Source organism: Diadema antillarum, unplaced genomic scaffold (genome assembly GCF_040938485.1).
Source record: "Diadema antillarum isolate AM-2024a unplaced genomic scaffold, OU_Dant_1.0 seq00000574_RagTag, whole genome shotgun sequence".
Taxonomy (NCBI): Eukaryota; Metazoa; Echinodermata; class Echinoidea; order Diadematoida; family Diadematidae; genus Diadema; species Diadema antillarum.
The window spans coordinates 328,427-345,165 of record NW_027271510.1 but is presented as its reverse complement, the minus strand read 5'-3'; the positions used below and the strand labels follow the sequence as shown (position 1 = coordinate 345,165).

General features: G+C 37.3%; 1 protein-coding gene across 1 annotated transcript in view; it reads right to left on the bottom strand.

Moving 5' to 3' along the window:
• Positions 1–12,425: 12,425 nt before the first annotated feature.
• LOC139735387 (polyamine-transporting ATPase 13A3-like) overlaps positions 12,426–16,739 on the bottom strand; it is a 72,115-nt gene continuing 67,801 nt past the window's right edge. Inside the window, exons 29-31 of the mRNA XM_071646136.1 lie at positions 15,491–15,576; positions 13,197–13,277; positions 12,426–12,649 (exon numbers count right to left, since the gene is read on the bottom strand). Of these exons, the coding sequence (XP_071502237.1) occupies positions 12,461–12,649; positions 13,197–13,277; positions 15,491–15,576 (356 nt within the window). The 3' untranslated portion in view covers positions 12,426–12,460. The remainder of the gene's footprint in view (positions 12,650–13,196; positions 13,278–15,490; positions 15,577–16,739) is intronic.

Below are 16,739 nucleotides of genomic sequence, written 5' to 3'. Positions count from 1 at the left end.
TAGACCACGATAGTCGCCAGAGGAAACAGATTGAAGATTAACGTCCAGTCCAAATATTTACAAACATTGACATGTGGCATGAGTGAAGGACGGGGTTTTCCACAGGTGGACGTAATGAATATTAATGGTTCTGTCAATTTTTTTTTTTGACTACCTCTTTTGTCACTCTTCCGTATCATTCATTCAGCGCCGTTTCGCTTGAAGATGGCGAGTGAAATAAAGCACGCATTTAATTCAAACTTCTACCCTGCTGTAAAACTTTGCCTTTCCCTCCCTCTTTCTTCTTTCTTTCTGTTTTTTCATCCTGCAGTGTTACGAGATAATTTCCAAACCATGTTCAATTTTACAATGATGAACGGAGTAAGATAAGGTCGAACAAGCACAAAAAGTACAATACATTAGTATAATCGGGGAGTAAAATGCCATCAAATGGTCTTGCCATTCAAAAATCTAACACGATTTTTATGAAACAGCTAGTGGTATATTATGTAGGCGTATAGGTTTTATGCACATTAGATTAGAGTATGCCGTCATATTCCTACAAAAACAGCACGACCACCTAAAAAAAAATATCAGTTACAACAACTACTAGGATTGCAACATGCGGAGATATGATACAAGCACACACATTCTCAGAAATACGCATTGTATTTAAATGGCTGAAATAAAATGTAACTAAATTTACCTGAAAATCCGTCAAGTCTCGCCGGTGGCTGCCCCGGGGAAGAATATCTCGAAGCGATCAGTCGCAAAACATCATGTAATAGCGTTAACACCACAAAGAGTAATGAAGTGCATCGCAGGTTATTGAAACTGAGTTTAGTTCATGCGGTCCTACGATGGCAACAGGCCCAGTGCTATCGTAATGCCGACAGCTCGAAATTGATGGGAGGAAGTATAATCAGCTATACAAATGAATGACTCCAGTCAAATTTATCACGTCAGTGTCAGGTAAGAATGTGGTGGCATTGCAATAACGACCGAACTGAATGAAGATATCGATTACAAAAACGCCGGGGGAATAGCGTCCAGTCCCGCTGCGTTTCCAGTAGAAAGGTTGTCATATGCCGCCGAGTGCCCCTGTTGCGCCGAGCCAGAAAGTGATGAGTTTTTCTGCGAGCTTCACGCCAGTTCCAACAGATAAATCCGACATTTGCTGACCCGTAACGGAGTTATACCCAATCGAGTATATATTCATGCCTCCGTTCGTAGTCTGCGGACTGTCAGACCCGAATATAATTAATTCTTGATATATTCGTCATATGGTTTCCTCATATTCCTCAAAAGAGATGCAGAACTCTGTCTCGGGGTTGGTGTATTCACCACCACCACCACCAACAACAACAACAACAAACAAAAAACGTTTGGAAAAGACATTATAAGAAAAGGTTTAATTTCCTAATAAAAATAAACTAGTATTTGTTGGTGACAGGAATTGGGTCCTTGCATGTGCAGTTTAAAGATACTCAAGGTAGGCCTATATCTTATCCGTATAATCTATATTAAAACAAAGGGTTGTTTTTTTTTTTAAGAATTCATCGAAACATTGGATTTGATGGATATTCGGCGCTTGGTTCATCTAACAAAGAAACAATTGACATCTGGCCTGTTTTCAAGCTTAGATTATTGGTTTATTTCACCATCTTTACAATTGTGGTGTTGAGAATACTGATTTACGTAGATGGTGAAATTCGTTACTCACAGGATTTTCACTAAAAGTAAACTGACCCATGAGTATAATCGTTTTACGTCTGTTTTGACTTTTGCGTGATTCTGAATAGCCGATTTTGAATTTAGTCAATCAGATCAGCAGATTGAGGACAAAAAATAGTCCTCATGTATATTTATTTCTTCTTCTTTTTCAAACTTGTCAAACATGCATATGACTATGGGTGGGTTTTTTTTTCAAACATCTTACTGAAATACGGTTGTACTGTAAAATAGGAAAGCCGATGTTTGTATCCTTATTGTCAGTCATCGGATATGGTTGTCGGGTGGCAATGTTTAAAAAACTATTCATTATGCTCTAATGCTTTTTTTTTCCTTTTTCTTGTTCAATATTGCTCTCTGCCTCCCCCTGCCCTCCCCTACCTCCTGTCGTCGGTTGCATTTAGGTTCAAAAGCTTTGAGGTACGTCAACAGATCATACAGAAAATACGTTTGTCCACTTTGTACTAAAGAATCAGAAAATTAAAGACAGATCTCCTATGATTATTGATATGGTTCAACCAAGTTCTTAACTGAAATCGATAACTAGACGACTAAATAGAAACTTAGATTAAGAGAGCGTGTTAATAATACATTTAAAACAAGCCATGTTTATGTTTTTGTTTTAGCATGGTTTTTGTATGTTTTTTTTTTTTTGATTTTCCATAACTGAATGGTCTGATATCCATGTCTTTCATTTATCGGTAGGCGGGGCTTATTCGCAGCGAGCACTGATTGGCCAGATTCTTCCATCAGAACAGGCACATGTTCGATTACTTACATTCTGTCGTGAAAGACACGGTCTGTGACCTTCAATAAAAAATAGAATAAACAGCTGCTGAGAAATTATATAACACCCACATACACGTGAGCACACGCACATACACAAAAAAAAAACACGAACAAAAACGAACACACATATTATCATAACTATCATTTACGTTAAAGTAAAGAGTAAAGAAAGAAGGACAGAGAGAGAAAAAGAGAGAGGGAGAGAGAGAGAGAGAGGGAAAGATGGAGCGTGAGAAAGTCTCACAGTTGGGCTGACCAATGACCTCTTCGTGCTAACCAAGGCTTGACCAGTCCATTACAATCCTCTTTCATTTGCCATTTCGACAAACTGATCTTGAAACTCAATGTCCGTGCTCCTGGAAAGACATTTTCCCAGTTAAAGAATTATGTTGCGTATGGCATCATGAAAGCTATAACGTCGAACTAAATTGTAATTAAATTACATGTACATGTACTTCTTGATTTTTTTTTTAAATGCTTATTCCCGAGAGTAACATTATGATGGTCCATATTTGATCAGAGAAAGGACACAACGATGACAACAACAACGACAACAACAACAACAACAACAACAACAGCAACAGCAACATCAACAAAATAAAGTCTAGTATTATCATTCATTATCGACAGAGACTCTAAAACGTTCAACTTCAAAGTGAACATTTCGCACTGTCGAGAGTTCGACATACCCCTGAACTGCCTATAAAGAAGATCTATCGCAATTAACAGGTCAGTTGAATAGGCCAATTACTTTTAAGAATAGTTTAGTATTGATGGAGATGAGGATTGGGCTTTTAACTTTTTGCGAGATGCCAAGAAACCACTTATAAATAAACTTAGTACAGACATAAGATCAGTCTAAGAGGAATCCAAAGTTTATTAGAGAAAAATCGGTTTTGAAATGTCTGAGACATCAAAAAGCAAAGTAAAACAAAGCAATCGTAATAAAAGGTGGGTCTATTAGGATAGCTCTGTTTTGGATATCTCAGCCATTTCAAAACCAATTTTCATCCAATAAACGCTGCATCCCTCTTGGAATCACATGCTCTTTCACATTTCATAAGAGGTTTCTCATTGTTTCTCCAAAAAATGTTAGAAACTTGAAGTTAATATAGGTCTTAGCCAAAAGTATAAAATCCCTTTAAATACTGTAACATGTCCTGAAAAAAAAAGGGGGAGGGGTTAAGACAGGATCATAGAAGACGGGTAATCCTGTCGGAGAGTGATTATAGAAAGGGTCAAGGGTATAGGTCCGGTCTAGATGGCAGTGGACAGTTGTTTTTGGAGGCTGTCGAGAGAGCGAATCCGGACATCAATCCGATCAATGCTGTGGAAATCATCGTTTCGGGTGTTTTCTGTGTCTTAACTGTTTCGTGTACGCAGCAGTAGGCCTATTAGTTATAGTAGACTCAAGGTCTACATTCAGATGAAATCAGTGTATTTCATGCTAATGTACTTCTAACGCCAAATATGGAGCACCACAAACTTAAAAGAAGAAAAAAAAATGAGGGAAAGAATTCACACTCACTCAGAGCACATTCTGCTCCAAGGTGGTTACTTGGACCAACAAGAAGAAACAAGAAACAATAAAAATAAGCGTCGTAGGACGTATCTTTAAGTGGAATGTTATAACCTCAATCAACTCAATAATGTTAACTCTTGAATATTCCATCTGATGTTGATGTAAAGTAAAAGTTGAGTAAGCTCACTGAAAACGTAGAAGTATTGTTTGACGCGTTGTTTTGTACTTTGTCTTCCGATACTTTGTATTGACATTGTCAAAACGATGCTAAAGTAACGTCGGTATGCCTGCCTGTTTGACTGTTTGGATATTGAGTAAAATTAAATGAGTGAATGAATATGGATCCAAATCATATGATTGGCTGAGAGCTAAAACTTGATCAGTCTTTCATATCGCCTACATAAATCTCCAACTTTCACCCGGCATTACTATACTATAATGACTGACACTAACGACCGCGCCTCTTCGAACCATACCGTGATTACATGCAGTGCATCGGCTGTATATTACAATAATGCATTGTATTGAATTGTGTGAGGGATTCAAAAATCTTAGAGTTGATGCCGGTCGTAGGAATCGTGCGAAAATGGCTGTCGCCGAATTTAAATCATGTTCTCAATTTATAAAACAAATACTGCACTTTACTTGATCTGGCGTTAGGAAAATTAACCCACCCTTCAACTTTTGAAATCTAAAACAGGCTTGGTTTATTATCGTGTGTTTTGGATTGTTCCAACGTTACTAGCAGTATCTTGAGGATAATTCTTGCTAACGCCCTGTGCAGTTTAATAATTTTGTATACAACGCTATTCTGAGTTAAGAAAGCTATAGATATAGAAAATAATCGCTTTTGCTGCTATTCATGCATGCATTTCAAAGTCTGGAACGACAGTACTGAAAACAAAATGAAACGGTAGACGACAACAAGTTATGATGGTGTGTTCGGAGGATATTTATTCATACAATCTATTTAGCACCATCTCACAATCTACGGACAAATCAAAAATACATCTTCACCGAATCATAGTGGTATGAGTGAAACATACAAAAAATAAATAAACATTGATGACGGTATCTCATTCTACATGAGATCTAAATCCTTCACACATCGTGGCATAGCTGTTCGGACGAACTGACCAGTGTACAGAGTTTAAATACCACAACATTTTAACCAGTTTTGATCCTAGTCTATCTTTTTTTGTTAGGTATCCATGAGTGTAAACCACTAAAACTTAACACCACTAACACCCACTCAATGATATCGATATGTTTAAGGTTTCAAAGCATTATTGCTGAAATATTGAAATAGACCACTTGGAGTTGGGACACGCACACACAAACACGCACGCACACATACGGAAATATCTATTTCGCACATCCAGAAACTCGAAAATGAAATTTTACATGGGGTACTTTCTCATTGTTGGTATTGTCCGTCCCTTTGAGCGCTCCCATCGTCACTTCAAGAGCAAATGGATTTTGACTACTAATTATTTTATTTAGAGTAATTGAATATTTCTTTTGTTGAAACAAAATTACTATTTGGAATAAGTAACATTGGGAAGCCGGGAAAAAAAAAACCCTCTTTGATTTCCTTTGTTGTTACTATTTCATCTTCCCCCGATTTATCATTGTGTTTACAGTGCTTTAAAAAACTGCCTACAAAGAGAACTAGTAATAGAAGTAATGTACAAACTAGACTTTTAAATGTTTATGTCTGATTCAATGATTACTTGAAGCGATGAGAACGGTAACTACTTCTTAATTTTATCCAAAGAGGTTACGTAAATCTGCAACCAAACCGCAAACAGCTATTTAGATGTTAAAAGGGTTAAAAATTCGTATCATTTTTTAATCGTTCGATAGACAGCATTGGATCGGTCGTGACGTCATATTTGTTCGACATCGCTGTTACAGATGAGACTATACAGTATCTTTATTCTTATACTATGTTCACCTTTATCAAGGACAATGACCTCATTAAATGCAGCATATTATGTCTCTCAATTCCACTCCACAAATCGTCTGCAATGCAGAGCATCCGGCCATGACAATCCGCGCATTACCTCGTTGAGCGTTGAGCGGAGGTTGTTACTCAGCAAATAACTTATCGAATGGAATGCGAATGTGTAGATTTGCGCATGCGCGTTGTCCTCAGATTTTAACTTTTCAATCGTATAGAATTACACTTGACTATATTTGACTGTTGTTTATACTACAGGCGTTACAACACTTGGACACGCGTACTAAAAGTCACTGAAAGATTTTCTCTCAGCCAACAGCCAAATACATGGAATAAGAGGTGGCGAATGCGTCTTTGATGGATTGGCCAATCACAGCGATTCTCTGCGAGAGCGCCGGGTCAGGCAGACGACTGGGAGGGGCGACCAAAGATGGTGGCCTTTAAGTACAAAACCAATTAACACATTCATATTACGTCACGGTTATCGTATACATTATTGTATTGCGATCTTTTACCAGAAGAAGCTAAAATGACTTGCATAGAAGGTAGTAAAACGCATACGCATCTGAGTGGCCTTCTAGTTAGGAATCACTTAGATATTCTGCATCGATAGGTATTAGAGGACAACTAAATTACCTCAAGGGGGATGGGGGGGGGGGTGAATTCCCTTTACGATGGATACTTTTTTCTATTCGCAAGAAGGCTTTTTCTTAATCAATTCCTAACATCTTGGGTCAAAATCTATTCAGATGATTATACCTTCGATAATTTGATTTTCACAATTAGGTAACGATGCGTAACACACTCCCATTAGGTCGGCCTACATACAAGCAGGAACGTGCAGCATTCATGTTTTATCAAAACCCGTATCTGTCTATTTCTAAAATTCTGCAGTCGAAGCATGCACTAAAGCCACTGTAATGGCGTGCGATCGCAACGCCAGAGGCTTTTAGCGTTTCAGCCAATAGGACGTGGAGAACGGGGCGGGGGCTTATGAAATAAAAGCAGTTATCAAGTATTGTCTAAATGCCATTTGTGGATTAAAGAGATTCGATAGCGTTATTTTGCTCGAGATGTCTGGAGTACAGTTTCTATTGCAAACCTGCTGCACATGCCACACATGTCAAAACATTATACGCTGAATGTTGACGACAACGTGTCGATTTAAATGAAACAAATTTTCATGCAGATTACAGATTCTTTTCTTCACACTTATCAAAGACAATTCACGTGGCTTTACGCCTGCTGTTAATAATGATGGAAGGGAACACATCTTTAGTTAGTTGACTAGGACAGTGTGCAGATACAACCTGCACTTCTCCTCACAAAGAAGAATAGAATGAAATTTCTTTTCCAGCAAACTCCTGCAGCTAAGAGGATACTCTGCCCTCGCCACTTAACAGCACACGGAATCCTAAGTAGTGTTTCAAAAGACGGGGTTACTTAAAATGTTCTTGTATAAAGCTATTTTCAAGATCATGACTAAAAAGACAAGAAAGCCAGAGAACATGGAGTAGTAACGATTGCACCGGTGCACTGGGTATTTACGGATTCATGTTATAGTCATATCAAACATTTCGCAGGTTAACCATCAAGGATATCACAGGGTGGGGGTAAGGGTGTAGGAAAAATGACAGACGTATAATTATGAAACGACTAAATTTTACATTCTGAAATCTTGTACACAGTGGGTGATTTGGAGAAAGAAAACACACATCTATATTGTTGAAATATATATATAAGTATCTGCATATACCACACTCTACTGGATTTGAATTTGATAATTTCACACGTACATCTTGATCCACAAAATATCAACGACCCGGACTTTATCACAACCAAAAAGTCTGTCGATACATCGAATGACAGGTCCAATCCCAGCCTGTTTTAAAGTATAAAATACATCAGATTCACTCTGCACGAATGGACGAAATGTCTATTAAGGCTTTGTAAACGTGCTACTAGATCTACGTCCTCAAGATGCTATATCGTGTTTAAAACAAACATCATTATACCTTTGAATAATTATTCAGACACAAACACGATCTACAAAAAAAAAATACAACTATGTGTTTTTCCTTTAAATCTAAAATCTTTTTCATGAAGACCTGTTATCTAACTGGCAAGAACATTAGAACATAGTTCTCGCTACAGGTCTCCTAGAATGGTTTCCCATTTCAAGTTCCATTTATTGACACGTTGCCATAACCCTACTGGAAAGAACACATTGTCCCACAGTGTGTTCACTCTGTGTTCACGTAGTCGACTATGTGAAAACGCTCGAATTTCATAGTGTGAAGATAATTTCACACTGTGGTGTGGTTTTCATAGGGTAATCACGTATTAATGTTCTGTTTCACGCTGTTAACTGATTCATACTGTGATTTGATGATTCGCAATGTGTTCACACTGTTAAAATGCTCGAATTTAACAGTGTGGAGAGATTTCACACTGTGTTCACAATGTGTTCACACTGTGTTTCACGTTGTGTTTCACACTGTGGGACACTGTGTTCTTTCCAGCTCGGAATATCGCTATGATCACAGATAGGAAGCAGGAATCTCTTCCATGTCTCCTGACTTCCTTATACCTCAACCTCCAGATATCATCTACTCGGTCTTTCTGTCTATGGAATTCACTGAGTCACTGAAAATGTATTGGGGAAAAACATCTATTCATTGCAATATTTCAACACATGGGACCAATAGTCAATTTACGGCATCACACATATGGCTATCATATAATTATCATGTTTCATTCATATACTTATTTAACAGTTGAGAACTTTGACTTCTCCTCAATCACACATTATTTTCACTGAAAAAAACATTGTTGTGATGAGGGACAAAAGGACTTTGATATACGTAAACAGATATACCAGTAATAAATAAAGAGTGAAAAAAGTAAACGAAATTTAAACAATAATCCCACGATTTGTCTCTTACCTCACAGCGTTTTCATACAGAAAGACAGCTATGTCACGCCACTAGTGAAACTGTGACCCCAAAATACCGGTTGGCTTCAATCAGTGTGTCATAATTATACAATCAGCAGTAATCGTTACAAGCTCATTTGCACTGATGCCACAACAATCTCTCAATGTTGGCATTCGTGACCCGTTTTAGAAAACTGCAACAATTCCCTTTCTTCTCCTTCTCCTTTTTTTTAACAGACTAGAGAGATAGATAGTGAGAGAATGTCAAAATAGATCAGTAGACGGACAGGTACATAATGAAATCAGAAAGATTTATACACAGAGTGACAGATAGATGGATGGACTGAGAAAAAGAAAATGACAGAAGATATTGCTATGAATACCCTCACCCAGACATTACGGGTGCACGTCACGAGTTCGACACCTACGAGTCACAAATACAGTCAATGAGTCATACAGCTCACAAGTCATACAGCCCATGAGTTATACAGCCAACCAAGCCAACAATGCCCACGAAACCGACACATTAAGCCAAGTGTTGTAATGACGAACTCGTGGGCTGTTTTTACCTAGTGTCGAAGTCGTGGGCCTTATTTGCCTAGTGTCGAACTCATGGGCTCTGTGACTTGTGGGCTGTATGACTTATGGACCTTTTTTTCAATGCCGAACTCGTAGGCTAGCTTAGAAACCATCAGATTCTGTTGTCATTTATCTGTAATCCATCAAACAGGAAGCAGAATAAATACCGCAAGTATTGAAGAACGACATAAAATCAACCCAAACCACCTCAATACCCACGTAAATTGCTTGTATGCGTGACGTATATCACATTTTCTTCTACATGCACAAAGCCAAGGGAGTCGTTTCAAATACTTCTAGTGGTTAACGTGATCATGACAACTGTGGTGCAGTATTCATCCAGTGTAATATGCATGAAATCGCGGGCGAACTGAAGTGGTTTTGTTCACTTGTTGTTCTTCCCGCATAGACATTTGAAAGAAGTGGGGATAAAGAGTACCTACACCACCCATTTGTGTATGGGTAATGTCTTCAGAAGATGTGGAGTAAGTAACTATTTCGGAGACACATAATTGATCAGGATCATTATTAAGCAAGCGACAAGTCTTAGGCTTAGATGCCGTTATGCCGGGTGATTCTTTTTTTTTTCGTGTCATAAGAAGGAACCTAAAAATCTTCCGACCTAAAAATGTTACAACGTGGTTTATTTGTACGCAAAATACTTTATATTTTCTGTAAGAAATAACATGAAATCGTTACATTTCAGCCAATTTTGTCAATTTTTAAAGCAAGCGAGAAAAGTAGATGAATATATGTCTGAGAAAACTAAACGTTTTGTATCTAATATTAATTGGAATCGCATTTACATTATTTAGTTGTTTCGCAGTTGCCTGTCAAATTTGGATCATTTGTCTTTATGTATTGCATGTGACATTTTTTTTTTTGTACCTGAATCTTTATATGAATAAAATTTCTTTGTGGAAAAAAACAAATCTTTCGAATTCTTTTCACCAAACAGGTGCAATTGCTTTACCTAGTTCATGCAACAAAACATATTCTCATTGAGCATATCCTTTACTGACAGGTATAATGAATATGAAAGTACAATTCTTCGGTTTACGTCGACATCCGCATACCTATACTGAGAAGAAACTTTTCTCAGCATACCCGGTTAGTGATTACCCTTTTCTTAATATTCTACACGAATTTCATGAGCCATCTTGCAAGTTCTATAATTCTATCATCTGAAACCGGAAAACCACCATCGTGGTCCGTATCAATGCAAATACATAATTAATTGGCCCTGATAAGTCGTGTATCTTTTTAAGACGCTCAATTCCGATTATACACAGATAAAATACAATATGTTATGAGATATAACCGACGCAGATAATATATAATTTTGATATGTTTATGTATAACAGCAATATGAATTCTATATAGATTGATAAATAGACAGATAGATAGATAGATTGATAGATATACATATACTGTGTTGTATTAATATAAAATCATCGTATAAATTGGTTATGTATATAACACTAAAAGGGGAAGATCGTAGGTAGTCACAATATCACACTATACGAGTAGTTTACATCTTCATAAATAAGAACATGAAAATCATTATGGCTTGCCCTCATACAGCGGATGTTTGGCATCACTATGATACTCAAACAAAATGCATTATACATCAAAGCTAGTCGCGTGGAATATCTGAATGCTTTTACTCTTCTTTTTTTTTTTTGGGTGATTTAAATACGTTCTGTTTGTGAACGTTCATAATTTCATAAACTGGGCTAGATTGCCTCAATTTTAGTCCACTGCAAAAAAATAGACATATGGTATGAAGTAACTGTAATTTGTTGTATCTATCGAAGATGATTATACCATCAATCATGCCGAACACAATCATTTATTTTCTTCATAGCTGATAATTTCAATATTATCCAAAAAAAAAGAAAAAGAAAAAGAAAACTGCTATAAGATTAGTCAAGTCTCCATTGACCTATGGATCCAATTTATTGCATTCATACGCGTTGAGGTTACTACGAACCAAGTATCACAATACTTATTGCTATCACCAATGATAGAAAAAAAAATCTGAATAAAACAATTCTGAATACACCTAACGATGTGTTCTACACACCACGAGTATCCTTCCGCGACACTTTGAATAGTTGCATTGACAAATGATCCGTACAATGACAAACACTAGAAAATATGTCAGGCTGAAGAACTTTTTCGTTTTCCCATTTTTGACACATCTGTCACTTCAACCAACATTACTAATTATTAGTCTTTCGTAACAATCGCCTCCTCTCAATATAATCATGTCTGACGCCTTTGCTTTAAAGAACATCAACGTATCGGAACAGTGAGGGTTTTTTCCCCACTCTTCATGATATTAATGTCATAATTGTAGACGCTTTATCACGACAAGCAGCAAGACGAACCAACGATCCATTATCTTTTCGTTTCCTTTCTTTCTTTTACGGGGGAAGGGATAAGGGGGGGGGGGGGAATTTTTTGAGGAAAAAGAAAAAGTGTCTTTTGCATCAATAACGTGACCACATGCGCGAACGCTGTGCTGTACTGTACCGTGTTGCAACAACGGCAACTGTATGGTGTTCAACCACGCCGTCGATCTACCAGCCGATGCGGGGGAGGGGTGGAGGGAGTTATAGAGTTAACGTGCAGATCTTTACTTCTCTATATATATTTTTCAAGAGAAATTTACAAGAAATTAACGATACTGTCCTGGACGAAAACTCAAGTGTTCACCAGTGTCGAAATACACATCGTGTACATAAGTAGACGTCGTCAGCGACGAATATTACGTCAGTTGAGATGACACCTCAGTAAGGATATGCAGGTTATCAAAACGATTCACCACTGCGATGTCATAAGGACGACACCGTACTATCCTTTACAAGGAACCCGTGTATAACGTAGAGGTCGCTTTTTCAAATCTAAATATTCCACTCTGATTCCGCGGGGCAATGGCTGCCGGGCACTTCTTTACCTACACGTCTGTCTCCTTAGCCGAGTGGCCGTTCGTCCTGCTCGGGCTGGTGGTCGAGTTGATGGGCGGCCACGATGAATCTGAATTCAGTTCCCGGATGAGCACTTCGTGCTTTGTGACCTTTGCACCCTTGCGACACTTCCGGCAGGTGGCGTAGTTCTTGACCGCTCGAGTGTCAGCGAGGAAATTCTGAAATTTTAGGGAAAAGTCGAATATTTGAATACTGGGATGGAACAAGGTACATTGTTGTTATCTACGTTCACCTCAACGCATTGATAGTGTGGGTGTCTGAGCCGCATGAAAATTACTAGTTAGACCTGTTGAATACTCTTTGAATTCATTTATAGGGCTATGGGCAAGACATTTACACAATTATTTTTGATGGACAAAGTGTTGAAACGTAAATTGAAATAAAATATAATGTGATAATGTGAAGAATATCTTGCTTTTGGTGGTCCATTTGAAAAACATGACGTTAACACATGACAGATGTACAAATGAAATAATTATGTCAAATCAGCAACGTTCACATCAAAAATGATTAAAAGTACTGAAAAGAACTTATTGAATTGGTTGCCGCGATAGCAGGTGATAGGGGTCTATAGTGAGGTGACTCGTCCGTGTGTTTGAACACATGATGACTGTAAATTACAGAGACGTCACTATAAACGATCTTTTGCAAAGTGTAAGACTTCAGAGAAAGGAATATCCGCCCTCCCAAAGTAATTTCAGTTACCTCAAGAAGTATTGCCGCTAGGAAGTGAGCCAGGACCAAGGCGAGTATGATGCCACGGAACAGCAAGTCCAGCGACACCAGCTGGTTTGGTAAGACCAAAGAAAGTCAAAAAGATATTATTAGAGGAATTAGGAAGGAGGGGGATGGAGACCGACAGAGAGAGAGAGAGAGAGAGAGAGAGAGAGAGAACTTGATTGCATGTTTTAGTTTGTTGTGCTGCTGACATGACCTTTGGATCGCTCGATTGATCAACTGACTGATACTTGATTGATTGATCTATCGATCGACTGGTTGGTTGGTTGATGGATGCATTGATTGATTGATTGATTGATTGATTGATTGATTGATTGATTGATTGAAATTGTCTATTGATAATAATGACATTGCAGCCAACGGCCGAATAATGACATTTTTCTTACATCATATAATAAAAATAATCACACCAAAACAATTCCACGAATCGTTATAAATGTCCATTTTTTCTTCTACTGCAGATTTGTAAAAGGGCAGAAAAACTCAAGATGGACTACTAAAGAAACAACATCAATATTTCAGGAATGACTGGCCACAACAGAAAACAAGTTACTTTTTACTCTTTCTTTTACAAGAATTTCTCATTGTTATCTCCTGTGTCTTATCCAAAGGAGAATCTAAAAAATATATATATACGTGAATTGAGTGATTGCAGAAATATTAGCAAAACACATCGACAAAGTTTGAACAAAATCGGCCAATCCGTCGAAAAGTAACCGATGCTTCAAGTTTCTGTGCCACCATTGCTGCATGAGACTACAACGACATTTTTGACGTCATGCATGGGCATCGGTAAAACAGGAAATATAGAAGGATTTCACAAAATGTCATTTCTCTATTAAACGTACACAATACATGCATATTGAAACTAGAAATGTCGCTATGGCGACTGGTATGGCTCCGCCATAATGCATGATTCTCCTAATAGGTATAGATAGTACATGTGGACAATGTGTGATTACATTTTCACAAAATTGGCAAAATATTAAAATGACAAGTTTGGCACAAATGTGTTGAATGTTCACCTTCCTTGACCTAGGTTTAATTGGATGAATAGGAGAGCATGTATTTGGGATTTAAGGATTTTAACTTGACTTTGACCCATTCATACGTTTATGCATTGAGTAATTTTCAAGGTATGGAGAAAAATTTCTGTATTGAATGGTAAATTGTTACGATTTTTATCTGGCCTTTGACCCTAAAATTCATAAGATAATCACTGTCAGGCAGAACATGCATAAATAGGTAGTACGTATCAAGATAACTTGAGCCACTTCCGAGATATGGAGGATAAAACTAATTCAGCACTGTCACTTGAGCTTTGACCTTTTGACCTTTGAGGCAAAACAAAAGAAAAAAAAAAAGCTTTCCAGAGAATCTCTATTCGGTTATACATGCATACATCCAACAAGTGTAAAAAAAAAATCCTGCTGGCATTGCATAAACATGAGGGAAATAGTAAAATTTTGAAGTGTTGCCCTTGACCTTTGACCCCTGACCTTTGACCCCATGAACCCTAAATTCTCTAGATAATCACTGCCAGGCAGTACTGTATATATGCTATGTTCCATGAAGGTACCTTGAACAATTTCCAAGGTACAGAGAAAAAAGGTGAAGTTTTTATATTCTTACTTGACCTTTTGACCTTTGACCTTTGACCTAATGACACAAACTTTTACCAGAGAATCTTAATTGGGTAATACATGTACACACTAAGTTTCAAGAAAATATCTTCAGGCATTGCATAGATATGGTGGAAATAGTGAAATTTTACGTATTTGACCTTGACCTTTTTACCTTTGACCTTGAGCATGTGCACCCAAAAGTTGATAGGCACAACTTCACCCGCTAATACACATACATGCCAAGTTTCATTAGGATACCTCAAAAAGTTTTGATATTTACCCTGTCCACAAAATTCATTACGGACGGACGGACGGACGGACAACCCGAAAACATAATGCCTCCGGCACCACTTCGTGGCGGAGGCATAAAAAGAAATACCCTGGCTTTCTGAGACAGGAATATCAAGTGCACTTTCATAATGATAGAAAAGTGAAAATATCTCGAATTTTCTTTCTTTGAAATGTCTTTATCGTTGCCCATCCGCGACGTCGCACAAAGTTTTCTTCGAGTCATCCAGCAATGGTGGCAACAAAACCCAAAGAATGCATAACTTATTATATTAAATATATTGTTTGATTTTCCTCACACTTCACTGATATATTAACAGCAGTCTACCCGTCTCTCATGTAACGTACCTCAAATTTGTCGTAGATGGCCTTAACTGGAAACATCAAAAAAATTGAAAAGCCCGCCAAGATGATCAAACTTGCCGTAAACAGATCTGTGAATAAAGATGAAGAAAATGGTTTAACATGCGTTATGTTGAGAGGTAAAAGGTCCCGTTTACTTTTGGGGGCAGTAATTTAAAGAATGTTAAAGATATCACTTTTGATGCATATGTGAAGGTCAGTTGTATCACAAAACATCCTACCATATATTTTTTTCCAATAAAGTCTAAAATAAAAGGAGATATAATAATAGCAATAATAATTAACATTTATATCGCGCTTAACACCCAGTTTCTAAGTGCCAAACATATATTATAATTATACAAAACTCAATAATTCACATTGCATAATATACTTCAGCAATAATCAAATACTAAAATCAGCATACTTAATAGACACAAAAAAGAAGAAAAGATATCACTATTTTTCTCATTAAACCATAACTGTAGACGGTTTAGTCTGGAAACATTTTTATTATAAGTATTGTTCACATTTTGTATATTTAACAATACTTACGTAACATCGACTATACTGGTTCAGATTGGTTGTTTCGATCCCTAACTCACATTTTAGAACGATTTTGAAGCACTAATACTGGGTTTTGGTTTCATCTGCAAATGGTAGATTATGCCTTTAAGCATTATAAAACAGTTTGTATGTATGACAGTGACCGCGAAAGCCTTTTATATGTTGCGAGTCGCCAAACGTCGATTGATTTTCATTTTAATACCTTATAAGCCTACTTGATATTCTTCAAACCTTCAAGCCCTTTTAATAATAATACATAATTTTGTCCAACATTAGTTGACGAACACATACCACACAGAAAAAAAAAGTCTGCTCTCAAACGGATGCTGTTCTACCTCGCCCCCCCCCCCCCCAAAAAAAAAAAATGGCTTTGAGGAGAAGGTGATTTCTCTCTCCTTATCCAGGAAAAAGTAAAAGAAAAAAAATCACACTAATGATGTCATATCTAACCTAGAGGTAAAGATTTGGCAAACAGTTAAAAGAAGACAAGAAGAGAAACACACCTTATTAAATTAGAAACACAATTTAAAGAAATAAAGAAAAACAACCAGCACACATAGGAGATATATCTAACAAAAAATCATCAGCTTCAATAATAAGTTAAATAAACAATAAAAAAAAGGAAAGGTATTTTCTCATGTGACACATATTCTGTTTCCATGCAGCCTGCACCTGTTTACTTTGTGTA